The following is a 27,395-nucleotide window of genomic DNA, read 5'->3' as shown; positions in this document are numbered from 1 at the left end:
CTGTAGAAACCATTCCTCTAACCTTGATGAATTGAGAACCTTGTCTCATGAGATGAATCTGGTTCAGAAGTTTCATGATATTGATCAAGTTTAGAAGCTCTGAAACATAGTTCATGCCATAGGAAAATTTAATTCTCAAACAGTAGAACTTTGAGTTTACAGGGAGAATGTGTAGTAAAAATAGGAATGTTGGTTATATTTCATGCCTATGTAAGTGAGGATGTGATTGTCCTGGAGCTCCCTTTCTTCATTGCAAAAAATGCATGTCATTCCCCAAAATACACATTTTACTGACTATTAGAACTTGAAGAAAAATGATTTGGCTGTTTTGTTATTCAACCCAATGGTGAACATTTGGAAATTAAAGAAGTTGGAAAGGAAATACTGAAAGCAGGCTTGAGAATGGGGTGGGAGAAGGGAACACAGAAACCTCAGCATTATCTGCAATACTCCATTTCTTTTTTTTTATTAACAAAAGTGATGCAAAAATGATGAAGCTATATTTGCCAATTTTGAATGTTTCTACATAAGTACTTCTTGCATTATTTCTCTATTTTTTTAATTAGAAAAGAAAACATTATTAACAATTAATATGATGATTCATTCATTCAACAAATACTTATAGAGAGTCTACTGCATGATAGCTGCTAGCAATAAAATGGAGGAAAAAACAGACATCATGCTCACCCTTTCGGAATTTGTTCAGATGCAAAATATGAGATGCTTGAGCTATTATACAGAAGGTGTGGGAATTGGGTTTAAGTCACTTAGTGAGGCTACTCTTAGTACTGAATCAGTAAGCAAAGGTCATTCAATGCTGATGGAGGGACCTACCTTATTTTTGGTCTAAATATAATTAGACCCCATGCACTGGCCTGGTCCACACATATAAAGTTGTCTCATGTGGTATATGATTTTTCTCTCTGGTTGCAGCCTCAAGTTCACATGTATTTTTCTTTGATTCCCTCTAGTATATGACTGCTGCTGCTCCTATGCAAGGGACCTACATTCCCCAGTACACGCCTGTGCCTCCGACAGCTGTTTCTATTGAAGTAAGTCTAACCTTGTCTTACAGAAATAGATTAAGGGAAGTCAATCTCAGTCAATAAACTGTGGTTCTCAGGATTCAAGAAATCCTCACGTATAATTTTTATGCTGATCTAAATTTTGCAATGGCAAGCTTGGTATATGAAAGTATGCACATTATTTTCAAGCATACCTTTATTTTGCTTTACATGTGAAATGATCTAATCTGATACAGAGGTTTGAGGGGAAGGTCATTTTCACATTTAGAGAAAATAACAGAAAACAAATCACTATGCCATCAAATGTTAACCACAGATTGTCATAAAAATAGGGAGGCAAAACAGTTTGCAAGTATGAGAATGAGCTAGATCTCTAGTGCCTTGTTTTTTTTCAAAGTATGGGCCCTGGACCCACCATCATGTGAATCACCTAAGACTTTGTCAGGTACCACTCAGATCTACTGAATTTGAATTTTTATTTTAAGAAGATCCTTCCATAATTCAGTTGTGCATTGAAATTGTAAGAAACACTGGATTAGTGCACTAATTCTCACAATTTCTTCACATTAAATTTATTTGGAGAGTTTTAGAAACGATTGCTTCCTGGATTCTACTCCCAGAGATTCTGATTCACCTATCTGGAAAATGTCCTCCTATACATGAGTATGTTTAAAAGATCTCAGCTGATTCCAATATATACCAGTGGTAGAATGCCTAGCATGCAGAAGGCCCTGTGTTTAATTTTTAACAATAAGGAAGGGAAGGAAGGAGAAAGGAAAAGGTGGGAGATAAAGGGATAAAGAGAGAAAAGGAGAAAGAGAAGAAGGAAGGAAGGAAAGAAGGGAAGGAAGGAAGGAAGGAAAGAAGGAAGGAAGGAAGGAAGAAAGGAAGGAAGGAAGGAAAGAAAGAAAGAAAGAAGGAAGGAGAGAAAGGGTGGGCAGGGAAGGGGGAAGGAAAAGGGATAGGAAATGAAAGAAAGGCACTGTTCCATTGAATAACCCTTGATAGATTTATAGCTTCCTATAGACAAGAACTCGTTGGATCCCTCTTAACAGTGTAGACATCATAAATGATAGTGTCATATTGACCTTAAAGGAAACATTGTCCCTCTCCTTTTGTCTTTCATTTGGGATGAATCCATCCCCTCTGTACCTTTACTACATAAAACCATCAAGCTTTGTAGAAAACAGAAGGCATAGAACTTCATGGAGGGGGAGGTGAAACACTTAGAATGTATTCTTCCCTCTGATTCTGGCTGTTAATTTTCATTTCACTGCCCCCCTTACCCCTCTCCTAATGCATATGTACATTATGGTCACAGAACACTTCCCCTCCTCAGCTGAAAACCGTCTGGAATTGACGTCTTTGCTGCTCCATAAATCGGCCAGCAACTAGCACATTTGTACTGCACCACATGAAAATCCATTGATAAAGAGATTGATGGAAACCTTCATAGACTAAATTAGATCTGTTAAAATACCTATTTTTTGGTGTAGCAAACGTTGACTTGTACCAAGTTATAGAAAGTGCAGAGGGCACTACTGTGTCGTTTAGATAACTAATATCAAATTTTCAGACCTCTTGTATGTTCTAGACATAGGGGACCCAAAGAATTTGTCATATTAAATAGGTTTTAATTTGATCTCTAAATTTCCAAAAATATGTGATTGAATTACATGTTCTTTGCTATATTCAGCTCTCAAAAAGGAGCTATGCCGTGAGTAATCCAATAATCCAGGCATTCTAGGTGCTGTGAGCATAGATCTCTGCCACATGTTTGCATTTCTTTATGTCTTGATTGGCACATGCCAATCGAAAGAATTGAAACATTTTGATTATAATCAATTAATATGGCCCATTTCACAGTGTAGTTTATTAGAAATGATATAGGTAAATCTGGAGTCTGAAAAGAAGAACTTCAGTGAGAAAACTATAAATACACTCTGACATACTGCCTTTCATTTGTACTTATAGGGAAAAGCACTGATTCATTTTCCATGTGAAAACTTTCATTACACATTCACCAGAATCCATAAAAACAAATGCTGGTGGGAGAAAAACTCAAAACAGCATATAGTACCTTTGGAAAGGAAACAATGAATGTCTCTAAGAAAAAATTTTCAGATTCTAAGGAAGAATTTCAGGGATCTTTAGTTAAGTGACAAGAGAATTGACCAAGAGCATTTGAAATTCAACATGACTGCAGGTGTCCAAGATTATAACTAAAATCAGGAGAGATGCCTTCTTCAGTTCTACTAACAACCAAATAAATCCATGTACACCTCCCTTGGAAACAAACATACGTTCCTGATAAATGACCAACTCCAGAAATTCATTCTTGCCAGCATCTATGAGGAATGAAAGATACAATAAGAACAAAAAAAAAAAAAAAAAGGAAGAGCAAATCTAAATTAAGGACAGTTGTTTTGTTTTGTTTTGTTTCCTTTTTCTGGAAACTGTAAATGGATTTCAGTTCATATCTTGGAAAACAAAGCAAACTAAAACAAATTACTGAAGGCAAAACCTACTCAACTGTATCCTTTGAAAAGATTTTCAAACTTTGATGGAGATTTTTATGAAGGACAGAGTCCATTATTTTGCCAAATTATATGGACAAGGTACAGTAAACTACCCCCAGGCAATTGTTTACATATGCAAGTATTTCTAGGAATCCTGAAAGAAATTTTTGATTAAAAACTTATTATTTAGTCTGACTATATGTAACCATGGTTTAAAAGTTCCAAGAATGGGCAAAATGATCTTTTTCTGACAATATGACTATACCAAGGACTTCTGATGGCAGAGCTTATAGTGTTGCATTAGAATGAATTTCCCAACCCTTATCCAAATTTATTCTTTGCATTGCTTTGAGTGCTTATCATGGTTTCATGGAGCTGAGAGCGTTTCTTCTCAAGCCAAATGAGTATTTATGATTCATGAAGACAAGATCGTTTATGCTAAAGAAAATAAGGTCTTTGTGTACTTATGTGCCTCCTTAGGGTGTCGTTGCTGATACTTCTCCCCAGACAGTGGCACCTTCATCCCAGGACACCAGTGGTCAGCAGCAACAGATAGCAGTGGACACATCCAATGAACATGCACCTGCATATTCTTACCAACAGTCGAAGTAAGTTTGGGTTATTATAAGCTCTGCCCTTCTAAGATCAAACATCTCAAAATCACTCTTTTAAGGTGTATCCATTAGTTTGGGTTGTAAACACACCACCCCAAATTTAGTGACAAACATTGTTTAGCTCGCTGCTAAGTGAGCCTGTTTGGGCTGACCTTGGATGACTGTTTCTTCTGACCTTGGCTGGACCTAGACTCTGGGTCAGTGGCTGAACAGCCACGTAGCTCTGTTTCAGGGTAGGGACTGGTTGTTGGTTGGGTGATAGAACTGAATAGGCCACATGTTTTTGATCATTCTGAGAGCTAATTGAAGGGAAGTCTCAGAATTTCCAAGACAGCAACAAAGGAAGTCTAAAGAGATCAAGCATTCTTAATTCTGTTTGTGACTCCTGGGGTATTGTTGCATAGGACAAAACAAGTCATGGCCAAACAGAATCAATGTAGGTGTTCACTGTGAGAGGGAAGCATTGCATTAATTTTCACCAAAGGCACATACTTATCCAAAGAATTGGAACATTCTGATGATGATAAAATAATGAGGCAATTTGACAGTTCAGTGCATTAGAAACAGTCTAGTTGAAAACTGAAAAAATTTCCAGTATTCACCTATGAAACTTCATAGTGAAATTCCATTTTATTGTTGAATGAAAACAAGTGACACTTCTCTTGCAGAGTTGCTTTGAACACCCAGTTAAATGTTTGTGGAAAAAAAAAAAGGATGCCATAAAATACGAATCATAGAAAATAGGTTCCTACTTAGGAGTTAAGGGGCAAAGAAAAAAACATCAAGTAGACAGAATTACTCTTGAAAGTTCTTAAGCCACTCATAAAATAAATTGCCTTTGTGTTGAGTAAATATACAGACTAAAATTTGAGAGCTTTTTGTTGAAACCAAAGGAATTAACAATAGTAAAGTCTACACACAGGTAACTTGACATGCAAAGTGCTCCACTTTGTACATTACAATCAAACCCCTGGTGAACAGAGAATTCCCAGATGATCCTCTCAATAGTTTGGCTCTATTTCTTGGTCATTTTACTTGTTAATTAAAAAAAAATTATTTGACACTTGTTAGCACAGTAGGAAGGTTTTATTCATAATTATCACAGTGTGTCAAGATTGTCACAAAAGAGAAGAGAGATTGGGCCCAACTCAAAATAGATCACAGGCAGGTGGAGATTTATAGCCAATCAACAGAGGGAAGGGGTGAGTGAATGGAAAATTATTAAAAGGAGACAGCAGGAGTGGGGAATTACTACTAAACCAATTTAATCAGATTCTTACTGAAAGAAAATCAAAGATGGATAAATCAAAGATGCCACATGAGAAAATTGATCAGATATTAAGGACGATTCCATGTCAAGGATAGGAAATTCTGGCTACACTGACATAATAAATAAACTGACATAAACAAACATAAACATTAAAAATATAATAGAAACATTAAAAAATAAACTGATATAAAGAAGGGAAACAAGGGGTTTTATGACCTAGAACTTTTCTACTAGCAGCTAAATAATTTCTGGATCAATGGAAATAATGCTTTCATTCATCAAGTCAGCAGTGTTTTTTTTTGTGCACCTATTATGTGACAGTATTCTAAGTGCTAAAAAACGATCAATGATAAAAGCAGATTTCTCCCCCCCTCTCCTGGAGTTTATTTTCCACTTATAATCAATAGATCAATCAAAAAACAATTTTTAAAAAAGACAGAATTACAAAGCAGATCATTCAAATATTCCAGGGGATATAAAATGATGAGGTCAACTCCCAGGATTTAGTATTGGAGAAGACCTCTCATATAGGCCTGGGTTCTGAAAGACAATTGGAAACAAATCTTGGGGAAATTTGGAAACAAGGCATTTTAAGGAGAGGAAATAGGCCATTTGTAGGCCCTTGGTGGGAACATGAGGCTGATGTGTTGCAGACTAGAGGCAAAAGTTCCAGGAGGTTAGACCAAACAGGACAGCTGGTACCAAGCTTTTGCCCCTTAAATACTTGACTCTCTATAATGATACTTGGTTTTACTCAAAATGAGCTCAAAACTCTTGGGAGGACTGTAAAAGAAGAAATGATATCATTTGATTCACAAATGTTGACTCTAATACCACTGAATATAGAGGGATATATTTCAAGGATGGCTTTCAGCATGCAAATATCCCCCTTCTTGCAACTCTCCAAAGACTCCTCCTTTCCCTGACCAATTAACTGAGCTTCAGTTGCCCCAACTTGTTATTCCACAATGAGGTGTACTCTAACTTTCTCAAGGATGTACTATCTCAGATGTAAAGCTCCTTTCCATGGTCACATTATGATTTGGTGGGGAAAGGTATTCCGTCTAACCCAGGGGGAGTATCTCTGCCTCTGGCAGATTCTGGTGACAGTTTCCACATTCACTTCCAGAGCCAGAGCCAAGTTCGTGCATGATAACAGCATCATAACCAGTTATACCAGTAGACATGGTCTATCCTCAGGATTTACAATCCAGGCTGGGATTTAGTTCTCCATGTTCAGAAAATATGCATTCTATATGGAAGAAAATGAACATGACTCTCTTTTAAAGCGCTATAGTAATAGGAGAATGCACTTCATATTTCCTGGCTTGGTAAGCCTTGTGGTGGTTATGGCAACTGGAACTGAATCTTGGAGGCAGGAACAACATTTTAGACGGTGTAACAGTTTAATCAAAGTCCAAGGGTGGGAAGGGAGCTCAGAATGCTTCTTCAAGAAGTGGAGGTAGAGTAATAGAATTGTGTACAAAAGCTGATTAGATCTAGATGGTTATATCAGGTGCCACACTGAATTGCTTGAAAGGCATTACCTTTGTTCTATGACTACTACTCTTTCAGCCACAGTAGGCAATGAATTTGATAGGAAGGGAAATCAGCAGTGCTATTATTGCTATGACTTAGGAAAGAAGTAGCAAAGTTCTGAAGTGTCACCATGGCAGGTGCAATGGTGGGAAGAGGAAGGTAGAGTGGAAGATAGACTGAAAGAAGAAAAAACATAAATAAGACTTCAAAATTCAAAAGAAATCAATGAAGCTCTTCATGCCGTTAACAGAAGCAGATGAGATAAAAACCCATGAGGGTGTGACTTTCTGGAGAAAGACAGGAATTTAATTATCCTTGTGATGAGTCCATTCTAATAAGCTCTACTCTGTGAAGTATTTGAGGAAAGTTGCACATACAACTTTCACTATTGAAACATGTGTATAAGTTTGGTTATACACCACGGTCATTTCTCTTGAGCCATGGATTTTTATGGTTGACAATGCTGAGTTTTCCAAAGATAATAAATATTCTGAAATGAAAATCTCCATCCCATGTCCTCACAGTGGTAAAACTTATGAGGAGAATTTCCTTGATTGGAGGAATTAGATTCTGCACTCACTCGGGAATGTGTGTGGCAGGATGTTCTAGCTCATTCTCAGTGCTACAAAGATGAAACATTCTGGAACATGGAACATTTCAAAAATATGACATGCAAAAACCACTTTTATTGCCCCGCAGACATTTTTTAAACCTGGTAAAAATGTTCATAAATTCTGTGCATGTTCTCAACTTCCTCTTTTGGACATGATACAGTCTTAGAAGCTTTTGACTTGAAACAACAATAAAAACAACATAGTGAATGAAATAAAAAAATATACTAAAACAAACTACATTTGGGTGTGGCAATCACTCCTGGAATTTTATAAAAGGAAGTAATTCATGAGACTCTATCCAGGTTTTTTTTTTTTTTTAAATCAGGTTCAGTCAAGAGAATCTGACCTGGGTCATGGTAAGACAGATTCTTCAGAATCATTTGAGGAAGACACTGGGAATTAAGCTGAGCATTTGGATCATGCAAAGTGGGTTCCTTTTCATTGGCAACCATCACTGGGAAGAGTTTGAGGGATGCAAGAGCACCCTCAGAGACACTAAGCAAGCATTTGTTAGAAAGCAGGCACAGAACAACTTACACAGCTTGCTGTGTACACTTAATAAACTCCTAGCTCTGTTCTTTAAAGTTAACTGACCAGACCTGGTATAAAAAATTCTCTCAGGTTAGATTCAACCGTATTCTAGATATAGGACTATGTCGTCCTTATAAAAGCCACTCAGAGTCTGCTCTGTGACAATTCTGATTGGAAATCAATCCTCAAGCAGTATCCGAAAGTGAATTGTATTCTATATATGTCCCTAAATTCTTATATCCTTCCTGTTCCTAGTATAATGGAGAGTATCTCTAAAATAATTTAGCCAATCCACATTTTCTTAAATATGCCAAATCTCACAAATGGCAGCTCATTTCCAACATCATTATGCTAATTAACATGCCACTACTTTCATTAGGCAACCCATTTCTAACAATCATTATGCTAATGGAGATATGGATAGCTTAAAGTACTTGTACTACCTCTGGCCTTTTTGATTAAATGCTAGCTGACCTCTTGTGGGGTGTGAAATTCTAATTAGGGTAGCAGAGTGCCCCTGAAAAGTAGCTTAATACATCACACATACATTTAACACCAAAGCGTCTATACTAAAGATACTGTAAATTAAGTTACACCCATTGCAACCAAAGATTGCAAGATAAAAGTTTGAGAAATACAAATGATAGGCCTATGAATTATGGAACTATATTTGTGATCTGTCCATTCCAGATTCCACTTTCCAAGCAGGACCACACATTTATACTTATGGTTTCTTGTTTTCTTTAAGAGAAGCTATTGATGCAAAAGGGACACTCAGCTCTTATCTCAGGAGGAAATTTTCACTGTGGTTTCTTTTGGAAGTTCTATGGAAATTCTAATTTCACCCAAGATTTCTATTTGTTTATTTGATTTTGTGTTATGAAAGAAACCTTAAACTAACTAGGATCTGAAAAATATGTCTTCAAACAAACTTAAATTCTACTATGCAGAACCATAAGCCCTTTGTTCTGACTTCACCTTTGTGACATCTCAGTTACTACTCAGTTATTTGGAGCTTGATTTTCCTCTTCAAAGTGAGAAGATTGGGCCATTCTCCAAAGAGCCTAAATTAGGTAAATGAAAGGGGAGGATATTTACCACCATGCCCCAAGTCAGGGTTGGAAAGTGCCCCAAGCACTTCCTAGTCAAATTATGTTGGGATGCATTGCCTTTTAAAAAATAAAATAGCTTTATTTTATTTTATTTTATGTGGTGCTGAGAATCAAACTCAGTGCCTCACATGTGCTAGGCAACTGTTGTACCACTGATCTACAAGCCCAGACCAAGGATACACTGCTTTAAACCAAGCCAAATGCTTTCTTTAATCAGAGCTCTCTCCAAAACTATTAAAATACAGTATTAACGAGCGGGATCTTGTGACCCATGCCTATAATCCCTACTACTCATGAGACTGAGGCAGGAGTATCTCAAGTTCTACACCAGCCTGGGCAACTTAGCAAGATCCTGTCTCAAAATAAAATTAAAAAGGATTGGGGATATAGCTCAATGGCACTCTTAGGTTCAACCCCCAATATCGAAGACCAGAAAAAATACTTCCAATACTTTATTTCCTGAAAGATTATGGTGCATGCCCCTTTCCTCCTATGGAATTCCAAGATATTTTTAAAAAAATATATTAAATTATTTTGAAAGTTTAACAAAATTTTTAAATTGTCTATGTGTTGATGATTTTCATAGTAATATAAAGCATTGCATTGTTTTGAATTTTTTTATCCTGCTATTCTTCTTTGTGCTTTAAGTATTTGTTTAGTTTACCTGTAGATAATCCAGTATTAAGAGTTAAGTGTATAGTTTTTTTCTCCAAACCCTGGACCACAGAATACTTTTTTTATATAGCATTGCACGAAGCTAGTCTGTGAGAAATTTCTCTGGGAAATACTGAAGCAGTGGATTTCTTAAATACTAAATTCTAGCTTTCAAAAATATGGTTTGCTATTTCCCAACTTGTAAACTATTTTTTGTTGTTGTTGTTGTTTTGTTTTGTTTTTATTTTTATTTTTTGTTTTCTTTGGAGAGGGAGCTGATAAGAAGATTCAAAATGAGTCTATTCATCCTAACTTAAAAAAAGAATACTATTGCATTTTATTTTTATGCCTCAACTCTTCTATGGCTAATGAAACTGTGGGAACACAAAATTCTTAAAAGTGGTCAATACAGTGATGACATGTAATTATACTTACGAGTCACACCACCTTCTGTGTTCAGTGCTTCACAGTTTGCAAATAGTTTTCAAACTCATCTTTTTCACGTGTTAATTATTCTAAGTTTCAACTTGTTTTCTTACTATTCTCAGAGTCCAACTTAAAATGTTCTCTATACTAATGATCACAAACTTGAGAATTTAGAATGCTTCTATTTTTATAAATATGGGGGCAACCCTTAAATACTGTGTAAATGTACACATTCACACTTCATCTAAGGAAGAGGGAGTGGAGAGAAGTGAATTTAATTCTGTTAAACAGCAATACCTTTTTCCTTTCAACTTCAGCTAAGAACCATGAACATGTAAATTACAGCCCTTTATTTCTCCTTATTTGTTTTCATGTAGCAATGAGGACCCTTTAAGGACAAAGCAAATTATGGAAGGGTACTGTTGGAAATTATTGTATAAGGTTTAAAACATAGAAGCAGCTACAGCTTTAACATTTAACATTTATACACACACATATATTTATTATATATTCATACAGTATACACATATATATAGTATATGTATGTATATATATACATATATATGTATATATATATGTGTGTGTGTGTGTGTGTGTGTGTGTGTGTGTGTATTTATATATATACTTTTTTTTTTTTTGTACTGGGGATTTAACCTAGGGGAACTTTACCACTGAGCTACATCCCTGCCACCCACTCCCCCTGCCCTTTTTGGTTTTGTTTTTTATTTTAAGACAGGGTCTCACTAAGTTGCTGAGGCTGACCTTGAACTTGCAATCCTTCTGTCTCAGCCTCCTGAGTCAAGTGGAGTCATTGGGATTACAGGCATGTGCCACCATGCTCAGCTTAACTCATAAAAACTGATGCTTCTGAGATCAGTGCCTATTGAGGACTTGAGCAGGGAAGGTCTTTTGTGCCACCACTGAGTAAGACAACTTACTGAGTTGAGCTGCTCATCATAGAGATTCATGGTGTTTTAGGCTTTTTCTCTTTATTGTACAGTGGAAAATGGGAATGGAAATAAAGAAGAGACCAAAACACAAAACCAGGGAAAGAAAACTGTTGGTTCTCACAGAAAAGATAGATTTTAGAAATACATAAGAGTCAGCCTACAGTTTGCAAAGGCAGAGAAAGACGGCTAAAACATTGACCAGGGTTTTTATAGCTACTACTAATAAAATTCCCTTATTGTTGCTATTATGAGAATTCTAATTGCATTTTTTCTTGAAAAAATCCTACTTTTTCATGTGACCCAGGGGAGAAAATGATATATCCTCAGAGACTTAAACTATTGGTTAAAAAAAAATGAAATATTCACTCTATCAATTAGTTGCTTTTCTTGCATGATCTAGGAACAAATTAATTAGGTCCCTAATAGCCACAGCTGGCTCACATGATGGCTTTATGCAAATTAAGAAAAAGAGACCTTTTGAGGCCATTTTAGGCAAGATATTATCCTATCCGTTTTAAAACACTGTTGAGGACATTATGTGAATTTCAATAAGGCCCATTTACTTGATTAGGGCAGATGCAGTCCTGTATCAGATTATATAGATTTGGAAGAAGACAGTTGGCTAAAACTTAGCCCTTCTCCCTTAACCATGCATCTTGTATAGTAAGCAATCTGCCTACCTGTACCTAACAACTCTTTGTGCTAAATGAAGCAAATGGGTATGAAAAATAACCTGCAGAGCTTATTGCTATAATCTGTGCCCAGAGGAAAGAGACCATCATTTAAACGTGACTTGCATGCATAGAAAGTTGTATTATTCACCTGTTTTCTGTTGCTAAATCAAATTTACTAAAGGTGGATAGTGTATAAAGAAAGGAGGTTTATTTAGCTCACAATTTTGGAGGCTTAATGTTCAAAATTGAACATTCCTATCTCTATGGCCTCTTGACAGTCCCCTTCTGGGGCCACAAGAAGGCGTCATGGTGGGGGTGTTAAAGGGATTGCATGATCAGACAAGAAGCACAGAATAGAGAAGGAAGGGGCTTGCTCTTTTGTAACACCTTGCTCCCTCAAGAACTAACTCAGGATCCCATGAGAACTTTAATCCCCACCAAAGGCACACACACCAATGGCATGCCACTAGGCTCCGTGTCTTCAAGGTTCCAACCTCACCTTCCACGTTTCCACACTGAAGATGGAGAGTCCAAAACATGAACCTTGGGGAGAACATGTTCCGTCCGACCATATCCAGACCATAGCAGGAGTGCTGTCTCTCTGAGCCCTATTTGATGATTATTCATCATATTTATTGTGTTGGAATCCAAAGGTATTCTTGGTTTATTTACCTTGATTTGTAATGTGAACAAACTCTCTAGCTCGAACACATATTTATGTGAAATTGGCAGCATTTGACAGCTTCATAGGCTAACTATGCTTTTCCAAATTTCTTTCTTGACCACGTTCTTGAGCTTGATATCTTTGAATGTCCTGGCTAGAAAAGAGCACAGAAGACAGTTTTCAAAGCTGCTTTGATGTAACAGTCACTCTTATTCAATTGTTTTCACAGACCATAAACAGAACTGAAGAATGTTCATCTGAAACTTTGCCTTGAATGAAGAAACTTCATTGAACAAGAAGTTAGTTGGCTTCCAGTTTGCACAGGCGTCAATGGAAGGCTTTTTTTTTTTTTTTTAATTTTATACTTTACTCGATGAAAACAAAAAGTTTTTATGTGCTGTGCAAATGGTTCCTTTATGTGGTCTGACAGTTTATTTTTGCCATCCTTTTTCTTTTTATAATTAAAGAAAAAAAAAACCCAAGAAGAGGGGGTTAAACATCACAGTTTTATGTTTTATCTAGAACATTTAAATTCAGAATTTACCTGAAAGTGTAGATAGATTCTTTTTTTATTTTTTATTTTTTTCTTTAACAGAAAACCTGTTGTCAAGAGGTGGGCAAACAGAATTGGAACAAATTGTCTTGCTCAGTAACTAAGCTACTTTCTCTCTTTTTCCTTTTTTGTTTAAATCTTGTGTTTTTTTTATTAATTTTTTTTATTTTTTGAAATATGTAGGTAAGGTTTATCTTGAATCTTAATTGCCTTAATTTTAAGGACGTCAAAGGCTCTCAAGGCAAGCTGTCAACGTCTTGTTAAAAAAAAAAATCAAGAAAAATGGAAATATTGTGCCAGCTTTAACTGGTACAGAAGTTTAAGACTATGAGTTTTTAGGGTGAAAAAAAAACTGTACAGTTTAAAAGAAAATGTTTTTTCTTCATTTGAAGAAAATTTGTTGATAAAAGAAACCATGGCAACTGCAAGAATTGGGAAATGCTGGGACTTTTCATGAACTTTGTCTTAAGTGTTGACACAAATCATTCTAGAAGGCTAAAACATTTTACAGTAAAGTTATTCATGTTGGTTTTAAAACAACTGCATTAGAAATAATGCGTGTTTGGGGGGCAGAATGCAGATTTTTTTTATTTACAAAGCGTGATTGCTAGCAAAAGCATTAGTGCTTTTTATCTGCAGTCTTTTTTATGAGCTTTACAAAGTTTTTAGTCAGCTTTGCTTGTCACATTGCAAAACCTAGCTTAAGAGCATTAAAAAACAAAACAAAACAAAAAAAACTTAAGTAGTTAGGAGCTTATGGTCAAAAAGTGCAAAAAACAAAAAAAGCAATAGATAGAGAAATTGTTGACAATTTCTGTAGTCTTTCCTAGTTGTGATCAAATTCAGCCTATGGATGGCCTATTTTATACCAAAGATGAAGTGACACCCTATTACAGTCCAGAGGGTAGAGGTTGTTAATTCTGTTTTGTTTTAAAATTTTTATTTGACCTACATGGCCGGACCAGTTTTTTGTCCTTTGTTTAAACTATCTTCCACTGGTGTTTTACTTACTGCAAAAGAAAAAAAAAAGTGTGTTTTTTTTTTTAAGTCTTTGTTGATATTAGAAGCTTGTACCTGCTGTGTTCAACAGTTATAGCAAGGAGAGTCCTGGGTACCAATTGATAGAGCCAAGAGGCTTTAAATCCTGTGAGCTTTTCTGATTCCTTGCTAACTCTCTTCAATAGTGAAACCTGTGCTGATGGCCACCAATAAGCCAAGACACTTGTTTAACAGGTTGGAATTTCTTTGTATGAATTTTGAACTAAAGATGCTTCCTGAACATGATCTGAAAGGTCACTTGTCAGAAAAGCTGAGTGATATTGTGTGCAATGGTGAGTGGTCTCTGAAAAGGTCTCATTTTGTAACAGTCTTCCTTCTACATTCTAACACCTCCTGGTTTTGTCTTCTCACTTCAGTCTTGTCATCATCCACCATGAATAGCCACCTTGATTGTGCAATTGAGGAGGAGGGGTATCTTCTTTTTGCCTCTTTTCATATCTTGGTGATGCCGGAAAGAAAGACAAAACAGACATTTCATTTCAGTTAAATTATCCAAGGCAAGCAGGACTAATAAGATTGAGGGATCTCTTAATGGAATTTCTGAAAAATGCTAGTTGACAATCAAGTAATTGTATCATTTTTAATCAATAAGAACCAAAAGAATTAGGTTTGATCAATGATAAAAGCCAAAGGAGATATATGCACTTAGGACGATGCAAAAGTTTGTTTAAAATTAAATTGACTTACCTAGAAAACATCTTTGCATTTTTGATTCATCAAGTCCATGTTCAACTTATACAGTTTTACCTGAAATTAGAGACAACAGAATGGCATTTTGCTAATTGAACCAATTGCTAAAATGGCTTTGCGAATGAATCATTTTAATCAAATAGGTGAAAATCTTTTTGCAAACTAAAGAAGTCACAGGAATCTGACTTATTCCATAAAGAAGGAAGAAATACATGAAGTGCACTATAGAAGAAAACAGGGTAGGCTTTTGAAAACTAAAAAATTCAAAACGTAAATCATATTCTTGTTAGGGCAACATGAGTAAGGAGGGGGACTCATAGAAAATTGCCACTTTTTTTCACTGTTTAAATGGACCCTTGTTCTCTTATTTGCCACCCCAGATATTGGAAGCTCAAACCTACAGAATGGCTCCATATCTCTGCAGTCAAACTAATAGCAAAAGTGTATCCAAGGAAATGTCACATGTGCTACAGAGAAATTCAGCTGGTCACACCCTTCCTGATGGTTTTCTGTTTCTAGAGAGAATCCTAGAATGACACATTCTTTGGTATCCTACAGCTTCCCAGGTATTGCAAGAGTGGCACTTAAGTTTTGCCTTTGAATAGTGGGTCCCTAAGTTACAGGGAGTATAAGAAAACATCTTTGGGAACTGTATTTTCTGTTCTTCCTTTTCACTCTCTGAATTCTTTGTATAAATAAGGATTATCCTAGGCATAATTCATTTGAATATGAAACCAACATGCTTTCCTTTGTTTATGTAAAGAAAAAAAAATATACCAAAAAACAAATATTAATGTGATACAAAGAAAGTCTCATTTACACAATCAACAATGAGGCTAAGAGGTAGCTACCATGTGGCTGATGAATGTGCCTAGGTAACTTCCTGTTTCTATTCAAAACTGCTGCTTTATTTATACATTCAGAAACATTTTTTTCAACTATGAAATTTCAGTAATCTCAATTTTTTTAAGCCACTTCAGGAAAAAGGAAATTACCTGTCATTTTATGTGTCCATGTGTGTTTTGTGTTTAGATTGTTTATGTCATGCCATTCTATAAAATTTCAAACCAAAAAGAAGAAAAAAGCAAAGTTCAAATTTGCCCCCTTTCCCTGTCATCTTACCTAAGAATTGTTTCCAAGTGTCCAGTTTGGGGTTGGGGGTGGCACATCCACAGGTAAGCAGTGCTACTCTAAGTGAAAAAGAAAGAAAACCAAAATATGTGTTCAATATATGTGGGCATCAGCATCTTAATCTAATCCACCGTATATAGTGTGGTGATTTTAGTACTATTTAAGACTATAACCTTTTTTAAAGTTGAAGTTGATTTTCCAAGTATTCTGATTCACTAGATTTTTAAGTATTTATCGAAATATCTAAAATTGGTTCTTTATGACTGCAATTGCCAAGACTTAGCCTACCCATTAGGAAACAAACTAAAGCCGCAATCCATGTAAGACAAACACTGTCTCATCTAAACTCAGTTACTAGGTCAGTGGGAGAATGGGTTTATTCTAATGAAAAAGTGTTTTCAGGAGAAGCAATGTATGTAGTAACTGGACATTCACAGGGCATGGCCATTGTCTTCTAAGGACAATTAATGTAGCCCAAGAGAACTAAAGTCACAGGAGCAGGTGATGAATACTGCCTGTCATAAATGCTGACATATTTTGAATATTAACAAATCACAAAATATTTGAAAGAAAAAAATCCTCCACCTGATTTCAATTTGGCTAGAATTAGTTTGTTTTCTTGGAAAATTTCAACGCTTTAGAATATTGTCTCCATATTTCGCTTAAATTAATTCTTGTGACTATTAACAGACCTGCCACCTTTGAAAGCATATGACTCACTTCCACCCCTTGTAATGCAAAACTACTTGGTTTTAAAAGCATGTGCATTGGAAAAGCAAGACCAGAGCTGAAAAAAGCTGATGGAGCAAACAGTTTGCATTATTTCCCTATGCCAACAAAATACATCATGGGCCTCATTGCCAAACTGCTTTAAAATCACTTTTAGCTCATGTATGACCAAAAACGGACTTCATTTTGTTCCTCCACCCCAGAAATTTTATTTGAAAAATAATCAGGGTGTCTATTATATACCTAATTACTTTTGCACTGGCCTAAAATCCCCATTGGTGGAAAAGGAAATTTTATTGGGATAGGACCTTGAGAATTTCTTCATGATTATAAAAAAGTTTCAACAGGCTCTCCAGAAACAGTTATGATGTTAGTATACTAAAAATGCATTTGACAAATTGGTCTCCTTCTTAATTTGAGTGCATGAACCACTTATCAGAGGAGCAGATAAGCAGATAAAATTTCTTAAGTGTGTTTTAGTGATCAATGTTTTTTATATGATTTCAAATCAAGCAAGGGGCAATATTTATATACATGTATAATAACATTCAGTGCATTTGAGGAATCACACGTTGTAATACAGTATTAACACATCATAGAATATTTTTATTTTGACTATAGTAGAGAGGAAAGGATGAGACTTTGTTTTTTTGTGTGTTATGTGGCTGGCTTACTTCAAAATTTTGAGTCCAGTGGAACTGACAAGCTTCTCACTTCAATCTGAGGGATTGACAGAATTTAAACAAGGCTCACTGATTGTGTACACTATACTCTCCCTGTGGCAAAGCGATAATGGGATTTCATTAACCAATCAATTTGCTTTACAAATGACATCCACTGTGGGGTGGCATTGGAAGACAGTTGGGTCTGACTCAAGGTTAACATTTCCTACCAAAACTTTTTAAAATATAAAATCGGTCCCTTAATCCAAATATTATTGGGCATGACTATTAGTTGTGCGAGTTGCATATGGAGTTCAGGAAAATAGGAAAACTAAATACCAAGTCCCCATGTGGTCCCAAAGACCTTTTCTGATGTGGGAGAGGAGAGTTCACCCCAGATTACTGATTTCTTTTATTTTAGTTTTATATCCCAACATGGAGATGTTCACTATCACAAAAAAAGGATGGATGACTTCTCAAATATTCGCTTCTATGTGTTTCTGGGAGGGAAAATACTTTAATGGATCAAGAAATAGTTCTTCTATTCAGGAAGCTTTCAAGCCAAAACTCTGGTGGGATGGAGCTTGGTGCCTGCAGGAAGAATCACAAGGCTACTGGGTCACACTTGAGCTTTTCTTAATACTGCCCCAATTTCTGCGTTTTGCAGAAATACAATCACTCTCAATTTTTGAAGGGCTAATTATCTACTTTGTGGATGTGTTTTGTCTTTTCTTCTCAAGGATTAGGCCTTGGGCTCTGTTTCCTTTCATTATTATTTCACCCTGAGGGTGGAGAAAAGAAACAATTGGAAATAAAATTCAAATCAGTCTACTTTATTTCTTCTTAAATTTTGTTTTATGGAAGGTGTTTGCAAGAAATCATTGGCAAAATTAATGTGCGTGCATTACATACTGTGGGTTTTGAGAAATCATAATGTTCTTTTTCCATTTACCACAAACAACTGAGAGTTGGCTGTATTCTTGCAGAATAAAAATGAAAAAAAAAAAAAAACCGTGGTAAAGAATTTGGCTTCCCTCAAAAGAAGCTTGTTTGGGTTTCATTTACTCTACTGAAATTTAAGCCAATAGAAAAGATCAATACAATTTCTGTTATGATAATATAAGAGTAACTCTTGGTTAAATGTGCACTCTTATTCCTACTTTAATTCTTTGACCAAAAAGAAAGGGGGGAAAAAAAAGAAAGAAATTGCATATGTTTTTTTTTTAATTTGGCATTACTATATCAAGGCTGAATGACTTTGACACTCCAGTGGATATTTTTATGATCACCTTAAAATAAGTTCAAAGTTTAACATCAGTGTTATACTTTGTCCTTAACCCCTCAGTCTTAGATGATTAAGAAAGATGCTCTGTCCTCCTCCCCAAAATTTGTTATTTCTTCATATGCAAAAAAAAAAAAGAGTTATTCCATAACTTTTAGGAACTGTGACAATTATTTCAAAGAGATACTTGGAAAAGTTTTCTTCACTCTGGAAATAAATGCTTCCCTTTATTTAAAAGGAAGGATATAATTGGAATCTTAATTTTAAGAAAAATGTGTAAAAGTACTTGTTATGACATTCAGTTTCTAAGAAAAATAGGACACAGCTTCTTTTTAAAAACCCTTATTTCAGGCCATATTCAACATCATGGAACTTCTGAAACATCGTTCAGTTTTAAACTTTATTTCAGAGCATTTTTTTATTTTATTATTTTTTTGTACTGCTGTCTCTGACTGTCGAGGAAAGTTCTGTAATTCTGTGGTGTTTCTGGTTTTATTTTTAATTTTTTTCATCTGTACCACAGTCCAATGAAATACCATTTCCCCTATTCCTTGGGCTTTCTGTAGATCAGTGGATGTTAGGTTTAAATTTCTGTTTTCTTTGATGAAGCTTTCAATAAAAAATGACAATAAAATCAATCAAGTAGGGCTGTTGTGTTTGTCTGCACTCTTCCAGAAACCAATTGTGGTGGTGTTATTGGAGGGTGGGGGGTGTGCTGGTAAGAGGGGGCTCTGTTTGTATGTCATTGGGTACATTGTTAGAATTCCTCCAGGAAAGGGTTGTCCCCTTTAACAAAAAGTGAGACTAGAGAAAGCATTCTATTCATGCAAGGGGGGCGTGAGAAAAATCACTTGTTTGGGGACTTCAGAGAGAGTCCAGTAGTTCTCTTAGGTCTTCCCTTACCTCTCAGTGCTTCTTAAGAAGAACTTATGTCAATGGGTTCAGAAACCACCCAACTCCTATCTCCAAGCCTAATATCCAGCAGCCACTTGGTACATCTTATGTGAAGGCCACAAGGGATCAAGTTATATATATAGCAATAAAGAAATTTCTTTTGACACGCATGATTTGTATACCTGCAAAGATTAAACTCCCGGCTAACCCAGTTCAAAAGTGTTCATTTCCCAACCTATGGGTGACTATGGTAAGCAAATAATTATAACCAATATTCCTTTGGTCAATAATTATCCAAGCTAGCTTGGAGATCACATTCAAGGGCCAAGAAGAATTCCATGCTATAATACCCTTTTGCTGTATTGCTCAGGAATACAAAAGGAATGAATACAATTTGTGATTCATTATACAGCAAAGGAAGATAAGAAATAAACTGACAAAGCATGTGAGTATGAACAAAAATATAAAAAGAAAGACCAAGGAAGCACTGTATATTTATAATGGACTAAATAAACATGGGAAATCTGTTTTTGTTGCTGTAACAAAAAGGCATAGACTGGGTAATCTTAAATAATAGAAATGTATTATTCATAGTTTTGAATCCTGGGAAATTCAAGATTAAACTGCCAATATATATGTTGTTCGGTTGTGCCTTTTATGTGTCTTCAATGAGTCCCCTGAGGCCTGTTTTTTTGGGGGCACTAACTTTATCCATGAGGGTTCTACCCTCATGGCTTAATCTATCTCCCAAAGGCCCTACCTTCTAATACAATTACCTTGGGAGTTAGGTTTCTACACAAAATTTGAAGGGGCACACACATTCAGGCTTTAGCACACATTTTCCATTATAGTTTGTTTTAAACAATGGCTCTTTATTTGTTGTTTGTTGTGTGTTCAGGACTTCTAAGGAAATCATATGACCCACACCCACCACATACATGAAAATTTTGTTTCTAATTTCAAGGTATTTTGGAAGAACTTCCTGAAATGCATCCACATGTGTAAAATCCTTGGTTTCAAGATATAAAGAAGAAAACTAGAGAATGAAGAAATAAACTTGATTTAGTATGCTGTCCCTTATGTATCCATCATATTTTTCTGTCCTAATATCTCTATTTTTTAAATGTTTTATAATTTATTTTCTCTAAGAACTGGCTGTTTTGTCAATTTTCAAGAGTTCCAATAAGTTTCATGATGCTCTTCCCTGTCTCCCCCCAACCAAGGAATACTGATGAAGATAAAATGTAGCTGCTTTCTAAACAGTAAAGTGAAATCTCATGGTACTTTATCTCAGGAGATTTAAAAAAAAATTTTTTTTCTTTGAAATTGATAAAAATGTCTCTAATTAAGCTAAAACACTGTATTTTTATTTAAATCTTTAGAAACTGAGGAAGCAGCCTCTCTCCCAGGGTTTTTCTCCAACCCTTAATGGAAATCATAGGTTACTATCATAGTAAAGTGGTTGCCGGGTGGTGCTGCCATGTTAGTCTCCTATGGATTCCAAACCCACCTCCCAGATTCTGTGTTTCCAAAGTAAATTAGCATGGTGAGAAAGGGCTGTGGGAGCAAGGTCATTATTAACTGTGCCCTCACTCTGCCAGGCACTATTCTAGCTGCTCCCACAGACTTGAATTCACACAACCTTCACAAGGATGCTCTAAGGTAGGTAATACCTTTCAGAGGAGGCTTGGAGTGAACCCAGGGATCCATGCTTAGAAAGGGCTAGAGTGTGCTTTTAAAAACAGATTCATTTTCTCAGATCTGTAGCTTCAAAGTTTTCTTCTTTTGAAATGACTCTGGGCAATGCCAATGTGGAAGGCACCTTGGGTTAGTTTTATTTTTTAATCGCCAATATTCTTCTTTTTTTTCCATTGTTCCCAGAGCTTAGGGGCACTGGGCATTCATTCTAATAACTGTGTCATAGAAACACAGCACAATTCACATGTTCTATCTGAGAAATAACTTGCCTTTTTCATCTTTTCTTGATTTGACCCTGTCTGATTTGTTCTGGAAGGAGAGGGCCTATCTGTCAAGGAGGCAGGCATAACTTTTCCACCAATGCCTTTACTTAACAGCATTCACCGTGTGGATGCTCCACATACATTTTAGTCATCAGAGTAGATAAGGATCTTGTTTGCAAAAATGTCACAGTCCAGTAAGTACTGGCTTAGGACAACATTTTAGCATGATTAAGATCAGGGAATTTGTTGGACAATATGTGTAGCACTTTTGTAATCCAAAGTAGATGGAAGAGCTGTCTGGTTTGAATGTAGTCATGGCTCATCAAGGTACCTGGAGGTGCTGGGGTTGTGGCTCAGTAGAAGAGTGCTCGCCTAGCACGTGTGGGCTGCTGGGTTTGATCCTCAGCACCACATAAAAATAAAATAAAGGTATTATATCCAACTACAACTAAAACAAAAAATATTAAAGAAAAAGATACTTGGAAGGTCTGCTACCCTCCTCACTGATATTTCCTAGTTCCTCTCCTTACCAGCACTACCCTTATCCTTTTCTTAAATTATCTGGGACATTTAACTCTTTGGATAACAAAAAGGAGTGAAATCTATCATTCTTGGCTGGCCATAGCTCTAGTAGGAACTGTTACATATTACCACTGATCTTTCCACAATCATTCTAGGTACAGTGCTGGCCACATTTTTAACATGCTGGAAGTGGGTCTGTGGAAAGTTATATGACCCGGCCAAGTTTTCAGAGTTCAGACAGGATCTAAATTTAGGATATGCTAGCTATAAAATGCCAAAGATTTTCCTCATAATAGTGCTGGAACCACTGATATGATTTGAAGGGATACATGGCCCAAAATAACTATTCTTTTACCTGACATTTTATCCTTATAATTTTATTCTTAAAGGTAGACCACAAAGCAGGGGAGGAAGTGTTTGGGAAGCAGAGGAAAGATCTTGGATTCTAACTAGACCTACCATCTGAAAAAATAGTTTTCTTTCTCCCTGAACTTTATCTTCTTTATTTATCCAAATGCATAACTTTTATTTATCAGAGTATTTATTCTTTTTGTTACTGGGGATTGAACCCAGGGGCACTTTACCACTGAACTACATCCCTAGCCCTTTTTTTATGATTTTATTTTGAGACATGAGCCTTGCTAAATTGCTGAGGCTGGCCTTGAAATTACAATCCTCCTGCCTCAGTCTCCTGAGTCAACGGGATTACAGTCATGCGCCACCATGTCCAGTTTATCCAATTATTTATGGGGAAAAAAGAGGCAACACACATACCATGCACAAAAATTGTAAAGAAAATCAAATCCTAGGTGTAATTTGAACTTTTATATTCTGAAGTTTTCCATTAAAACATAAAATATTCCAACAAGGGTAACTCCTGAAAGTTAATGTCAGGATAAATTCCTAAAATGAAAGGAGGCAAGGAATTAAATGAGCCAAGGTTAACAAGTAGCTATTTTGCAATGTTGCCCAGATTCCAGAGGACAAAAATGCCAGGCTTGAAATCACAGCCCCCAAGGCACTAGAACAAGAAAGCACAGAGGCTCAGCTGCTATTGGAGCTCCATTCACCCCCCCCCCACCACCACCCATTTGAAGGATAATCCTATATCATCATCCCATCACCATCCTTCTGCTTTCTTGGGACTTTCAACAGGGCATCTAATTTAAAGGGAGTGCCTGATGGTAGGGGGCAGGTGGTAGCAATTCAAGATTACCTACTTATCAGCTACCAACTGGACTTGAAAACCAAGGGTAAGATCTTCAGCAGACCTCATGCATAAGGTAAGTTTATCCCAAGAAGTTTCTGGGATCATACCAATAAGCAGGTTGCATCAAAGAGGTATTTCCAAGACAAATGATCATACCTAGCAAAATGTAATGAATTCTGGCCTTTACAGGATCTGAAAAAGTATAAAGAGCATAAGAAAATGATTGTAAATGTGTGTGTGGTGGCAGGGGGGGGTACTTTGTCTGAGGTACTTTCTCTGTCCCTGACTGCCCTGTGATTGACTTGTCTCTTTATTTGGATCTTAACTTTACTTTTAACTTGAATATAATGATATCACAAAGAAAATCGCATATACCCTAAATGATCCATATGATTTTTACAAGTTACATACTCAAGTGTAAGCCAAAATTACAAAATTAGTGTCACCCAGAAAGATACCACTCTCCCCTGCTCTCTGCTATTCACCATGCAAAACTCCTCCTATTAAAGGGCTGAATTTGAACAACCTAGAATGATCTACATAATTGCATGTTCTCTTGACTTTTATGAACACAGGGATATTATACATGAAGAGAAGACTAACACTTTTGTTTGGTTTTGAAACCCCAAGATAGCTATTATTCCTCTGAAAACTACACATTATTCAATTTTAAAGACGCTCAATTTCAGAGATTACATATGTGTTTTGTGCAGTCTCTTTGACTATTGAGCATTCTTTACAACTAAGAAACAACAAAAGTTCTAAACTAAATGTCCTTTAAGAGAGTGTTAGCCTCAGTCTGAAAGCAGTAGCTGAGTCCCAAGGCAAGGATTGTTGCCTGGCTTCTCCCAAGGTTTGCCAGCATGTCACTCACTGTCTGCTTATTCATACAATGAGTGACTTGCGGGTAGCTGATGCGAGATTTCATTGGGAGACCATCCACAACCAGAAATCATCAATACACCAATATTTCTACAAAAGCACAGCATATGGAATATATTACACCCATGCCCACCAACTGAAATAGCAACGTTTTAAACTTACTATCCTTTTAAAATGTTTAGAGTTTTGTTGCATTGGAGATTTTGCTCTTACTTTCTTTCCTCCTTCTTGACTTCATCCTTTAGGCCAGTGGTAGAGATCAATCGGGTCTCCTTAGGACATTTCCCAGGTATGTGCTTCGTGGCTTGTTTCAGGTGAAGGAATCATCATTCTTTTATCACTGCCGTCCTAGAAGCAGAACTCGAAGTCTTTGGGAAACTAGCTTAAAATCTATTACTTTGGTGAACCCTCCACTGATTTTCTATTAAAGTAAGCATTTGTGCTTTAAATATTTTGCAAGAATCCTCTGATGTTCTCACTAAGCCCAAGTCTTAGTCTCAGAGACGTGGATTTTGCCAATGTTTCTGTCCCTTCTTCCTCCTATTGAGCTGTACCTAGCCACTCCTGTTTCTCTCCTAAGGCTAGAGATTTCTACTTTCTATTTTTGTCCTGTTTCCTTCCCCTGGCTACAAAGGGTTCCCAATATTACCCCAAAGTTACAGTTTTTCTTTTGCTCTTTCCTTCCTACTGATTGAGATCAGGGTTTTTTGTCTTTGCTCTTCTTTGCTTTTCTTAGGGTTTAACTTTTTTGTTGTTGTTGTTTTAATTTTTAATTTTGTGGTTATTGCTGTTGTCATTTTCTCCCAGAGGAGAGATGAAGTCCGTGTTGGCATTTTTAGCAGAAATTTTTGTTTCTTTCCCACAGCTAGCAACATGAGGGATGTTTTCTTCCTCATCTTCCCTGATGGGGTTCCTGAGGAAAACGTCTATAGGGAACAAATTTCTGTTGTATCTGCAGCTCTCTTCACCCAGGGTCAACAATCTCCACCAGCCTACAAGTTTAGATCAATCATATTACTGGACTTATATGTCCTGGGTTGAATTGTAATGTTCACATTACAACCCCCAGAACCTGTAAATGTGACCTTATTTGGAAATAGACGTCATTAAATTAAGAGGCGGCCATATTAGATTAAGGTAGGTACTAAATCCAATATGACTGGCGTCTTAATCAAAACAGGAAGATTTTGGCACAGAGACAAATACAGAGGGAGAACAGCCACATGAGGATCAGTGGAGAGACGAAGCTACAAATCCAAGGCTGCCAAGGAGTGCCAGAAACCACCAGAAGCTGGAAGAGAGACATGGAACAGATTTTTCCCTAGAACTTCAGAGAGAACTCAATGCTGCCGACACCTTTATTTCACACTCCAGAACTGTAAGAAAATACCTTTATGTTGTTTTAAGCCACTTAACTTTAGAACCTGGTATTTAGTGATGGCAGCTCTAAGAAACAGATACATAAGACATGCAGAGAGTCATTCCCAAGCAAACAAATGCTTAGATCCTGTCTTTTCCAGTAGGTACTTATTCTCCTAGATTTCCCCTACAAGTCTGCCCTGCGACCTCCATTTTCTCACAATTGCAAAAAAAAAAAAAAAAAAGCAATCTACACCCTATTCAATGCAAATATTTTAAACATTATAAGTATGGAGCTTTCTAGATTTTTCCATGTTTGAGGTGAAACTAGAATTCTTCTTACAGTGGGTTTAAATTTCAAACCTAAATGAAGCTCTTTAAATGAACTTTTCACTGCAAGGCTAATTTGGGACAAGCAGAAAGTTGAGACTCTCAGCTTCTCCAAGCAGCAGATTCTCTTATTTTCTACTATCTTCCCCATTTTCAAGGCTCCCAAACAAAAGGAGAAATGGGACTAAAGGAGATAAAGGACACCATATTGTCTTGCTCTCCTTGGTTTTGATAAGACCCAGGGAGCCCTGTGAGTAGACCAATCTGTCAAGACCTGCATGAACAATTCTGATGGGAGCTGGCTCATCTTGAGATGGTTTTCTTACTACACTTAGTGGCAGCCCTGGGAGTCATCATGGCAGGAAAAGTCGAGTACAAATGATGAGCCTTGGCTGACAGGTCTTCCAATTGCATGGAGGCAAATTCTTCCTACCTCTCTACTCTAGACCTATTATTACCAATGACTTGTATCCCATACTACAGGGATTTTTTTTTCTCTTCCAATACTTTTTCATATTTTTAGCTAATACCCCTTTCTGGTATTCAGTTAGGGCATTCACAAAAGTAAATTTATCTTATATAGTCTAGCAAATTAAAATAAACTCCAAATCGAAGATCTTTATACAAAGCCATCCACATTCATGAACCATATGTAAGCTACACTTCTACATAGGAAATATACCTAGGTGAAAAAGAGAAAGAGTTTTTAAATGGGTAAGGAACACCCTCTTCTCCCACTCCCTGCAAGTCCCTCTCTATCTTAGCAACCCGGGTAGAAACCAACATTTGAAAATATAGACTTTCATCTCAGGCACCCTCTTTGAATTTCAGATCTCCATTATAGAGTTTGTGAACTATGTTTCCTTTACCCGTAAAATAAGGAAAATAATATTACTTATCTCATATGGATTTCATGAAAGCTAAATCAATTGACACATGTAAGACATTTAAAAGAGTGGTACATAGTAAATGGTCAGAGAAAGAAAAGTGGCACAGGACTGATCTCACACACACCTGGGGTAAGAAGTGGGTTTTTATTGTCAGGAGACTGACAAGGCTGCTCTGCACAAAGAGAGGGACAGCAGCAGCAAAGAGGGACCGCGGCAGCAACTGCCCCTTGAATGTGACTTTGTATAGGCTAGAATCATGGCTGTGCGCCAGGGGTGGGTTTAGTCTTGCCTGACATAGTGAGCATCCCCTGATCTTGTGGAAGGCAAGTTTGTTTCTTGGGAACAGAGACAGGCAGTTTTCCTATCTCTCAGTGGGGGAACAGGGAAACTGGCATGTCCCTTTATCTTTTCAAGGAGAGAACAGGGAAATCAGCATGTCCTCATCTCAGGAGCCAGTAAGTTGTCTTCTAACTCTCAATGGGAGAACAGGGACAGACCAGCATAACTCTAGGTTGGTAGGTTTTATCTTGCGCTACTTTTTCTTTCTTTCTTTCTTTCTTTCTTTTTTTAATTTTTAGGTAGGTATTTATTAGTCATCAGTTTCTAGTATAATAGTAAAATACAAAAAAAAAGACTGTAAAAATAGGCT

The 27,395-nt window shown here is 36.6% G+C and overlaps 1 protein-coding gene and 1 long non-coding RNA gene across 19 annotated transcripts in view; both read left to right on the top strand.

The window, feature by feature from the left end:
• Nucleotides 1–19,336, top strand: part of Rbms3 (RNA binding motif single stranded interacting protein 3) — a 1,318,386-nt gene extending 1,299,050 nt beyond the window's left edge. For 7 of the 14 annotated variants that reach the window (XM_040289897.2, XM_078038251.1, XM_040289900.2 and 4 more), the window contains 3 exons: nucleotides 972–1,052; nucleotides 4,025–4,152; nucleotides 12,822–19,336. In XM_040289897.2, coding sequence (XP_040145831.1) covers nucleotides 972–1,052; nucleotides 4,025–4,152; nucleotides 12,822–12,828 — 216 coding nt within the window. In that variant the 3' untranslated portion in view covers nucleotides 12,829–19,336. Of the gene's footprint in view, nucleotides 1–971; nucleotides 1,053–4,024; nucleotides 4,157–12,821 lie in introns of those variants that run through there. The other 7 variants (XM_040289902.2, XM_040289898.2, XM_040289904.2 and 4 more) reach the window with 1 other exon arrangement.
• Nucleotides 19,337–22,993: 3,657 nt separating this feature from the next.
• Nucleotides 22,994–27,395, top strand: part of LOC144375051 (uncharacterized) — a 428,255-nt gene continuing 423,853 nt past the window's right edge. The window contains exons 1-2 of one of the 5 annotated variants that reach the window (XR_013434385.1): nucleotides 22,997–23,358; nucleotides 25,348–25,545. This is a non-coding gene — a long non-coding RNA (uncharacterized LOC144375051). Of the gene's footprint in view, nucleotides 23,359–25,347; nucleotides 25,546–27,395 lie in introns of all 5 variants that reach the window. The other 4 variants (XR_013434386.1, XR_013434383.1, XR_013434384.1 and 1 more) reach the window with 4 other exon arrangements.

Source organism: Ictidomys tridecemlineatus, chromosome 2 (assembly GCF_052094955.1).
Source record: "Ictidomys tridecemlineatus isolate mIctTri1 chromosome 2, mIctTri1.hap1, whole genome shotgun sequence".
Classification (NCBI taxonomy): domain Eukaryota; kingdom Metazoa; phylum Chordata; class Mammalia; order Rodentia; family Sciuridae; genus Ictidomys; species Ictidomys tridecemlineatus.
Note: the sequence above shows the minus strand (reverse complement) of the source record. Positions and strands in the feature narration are given on the sequence as shown.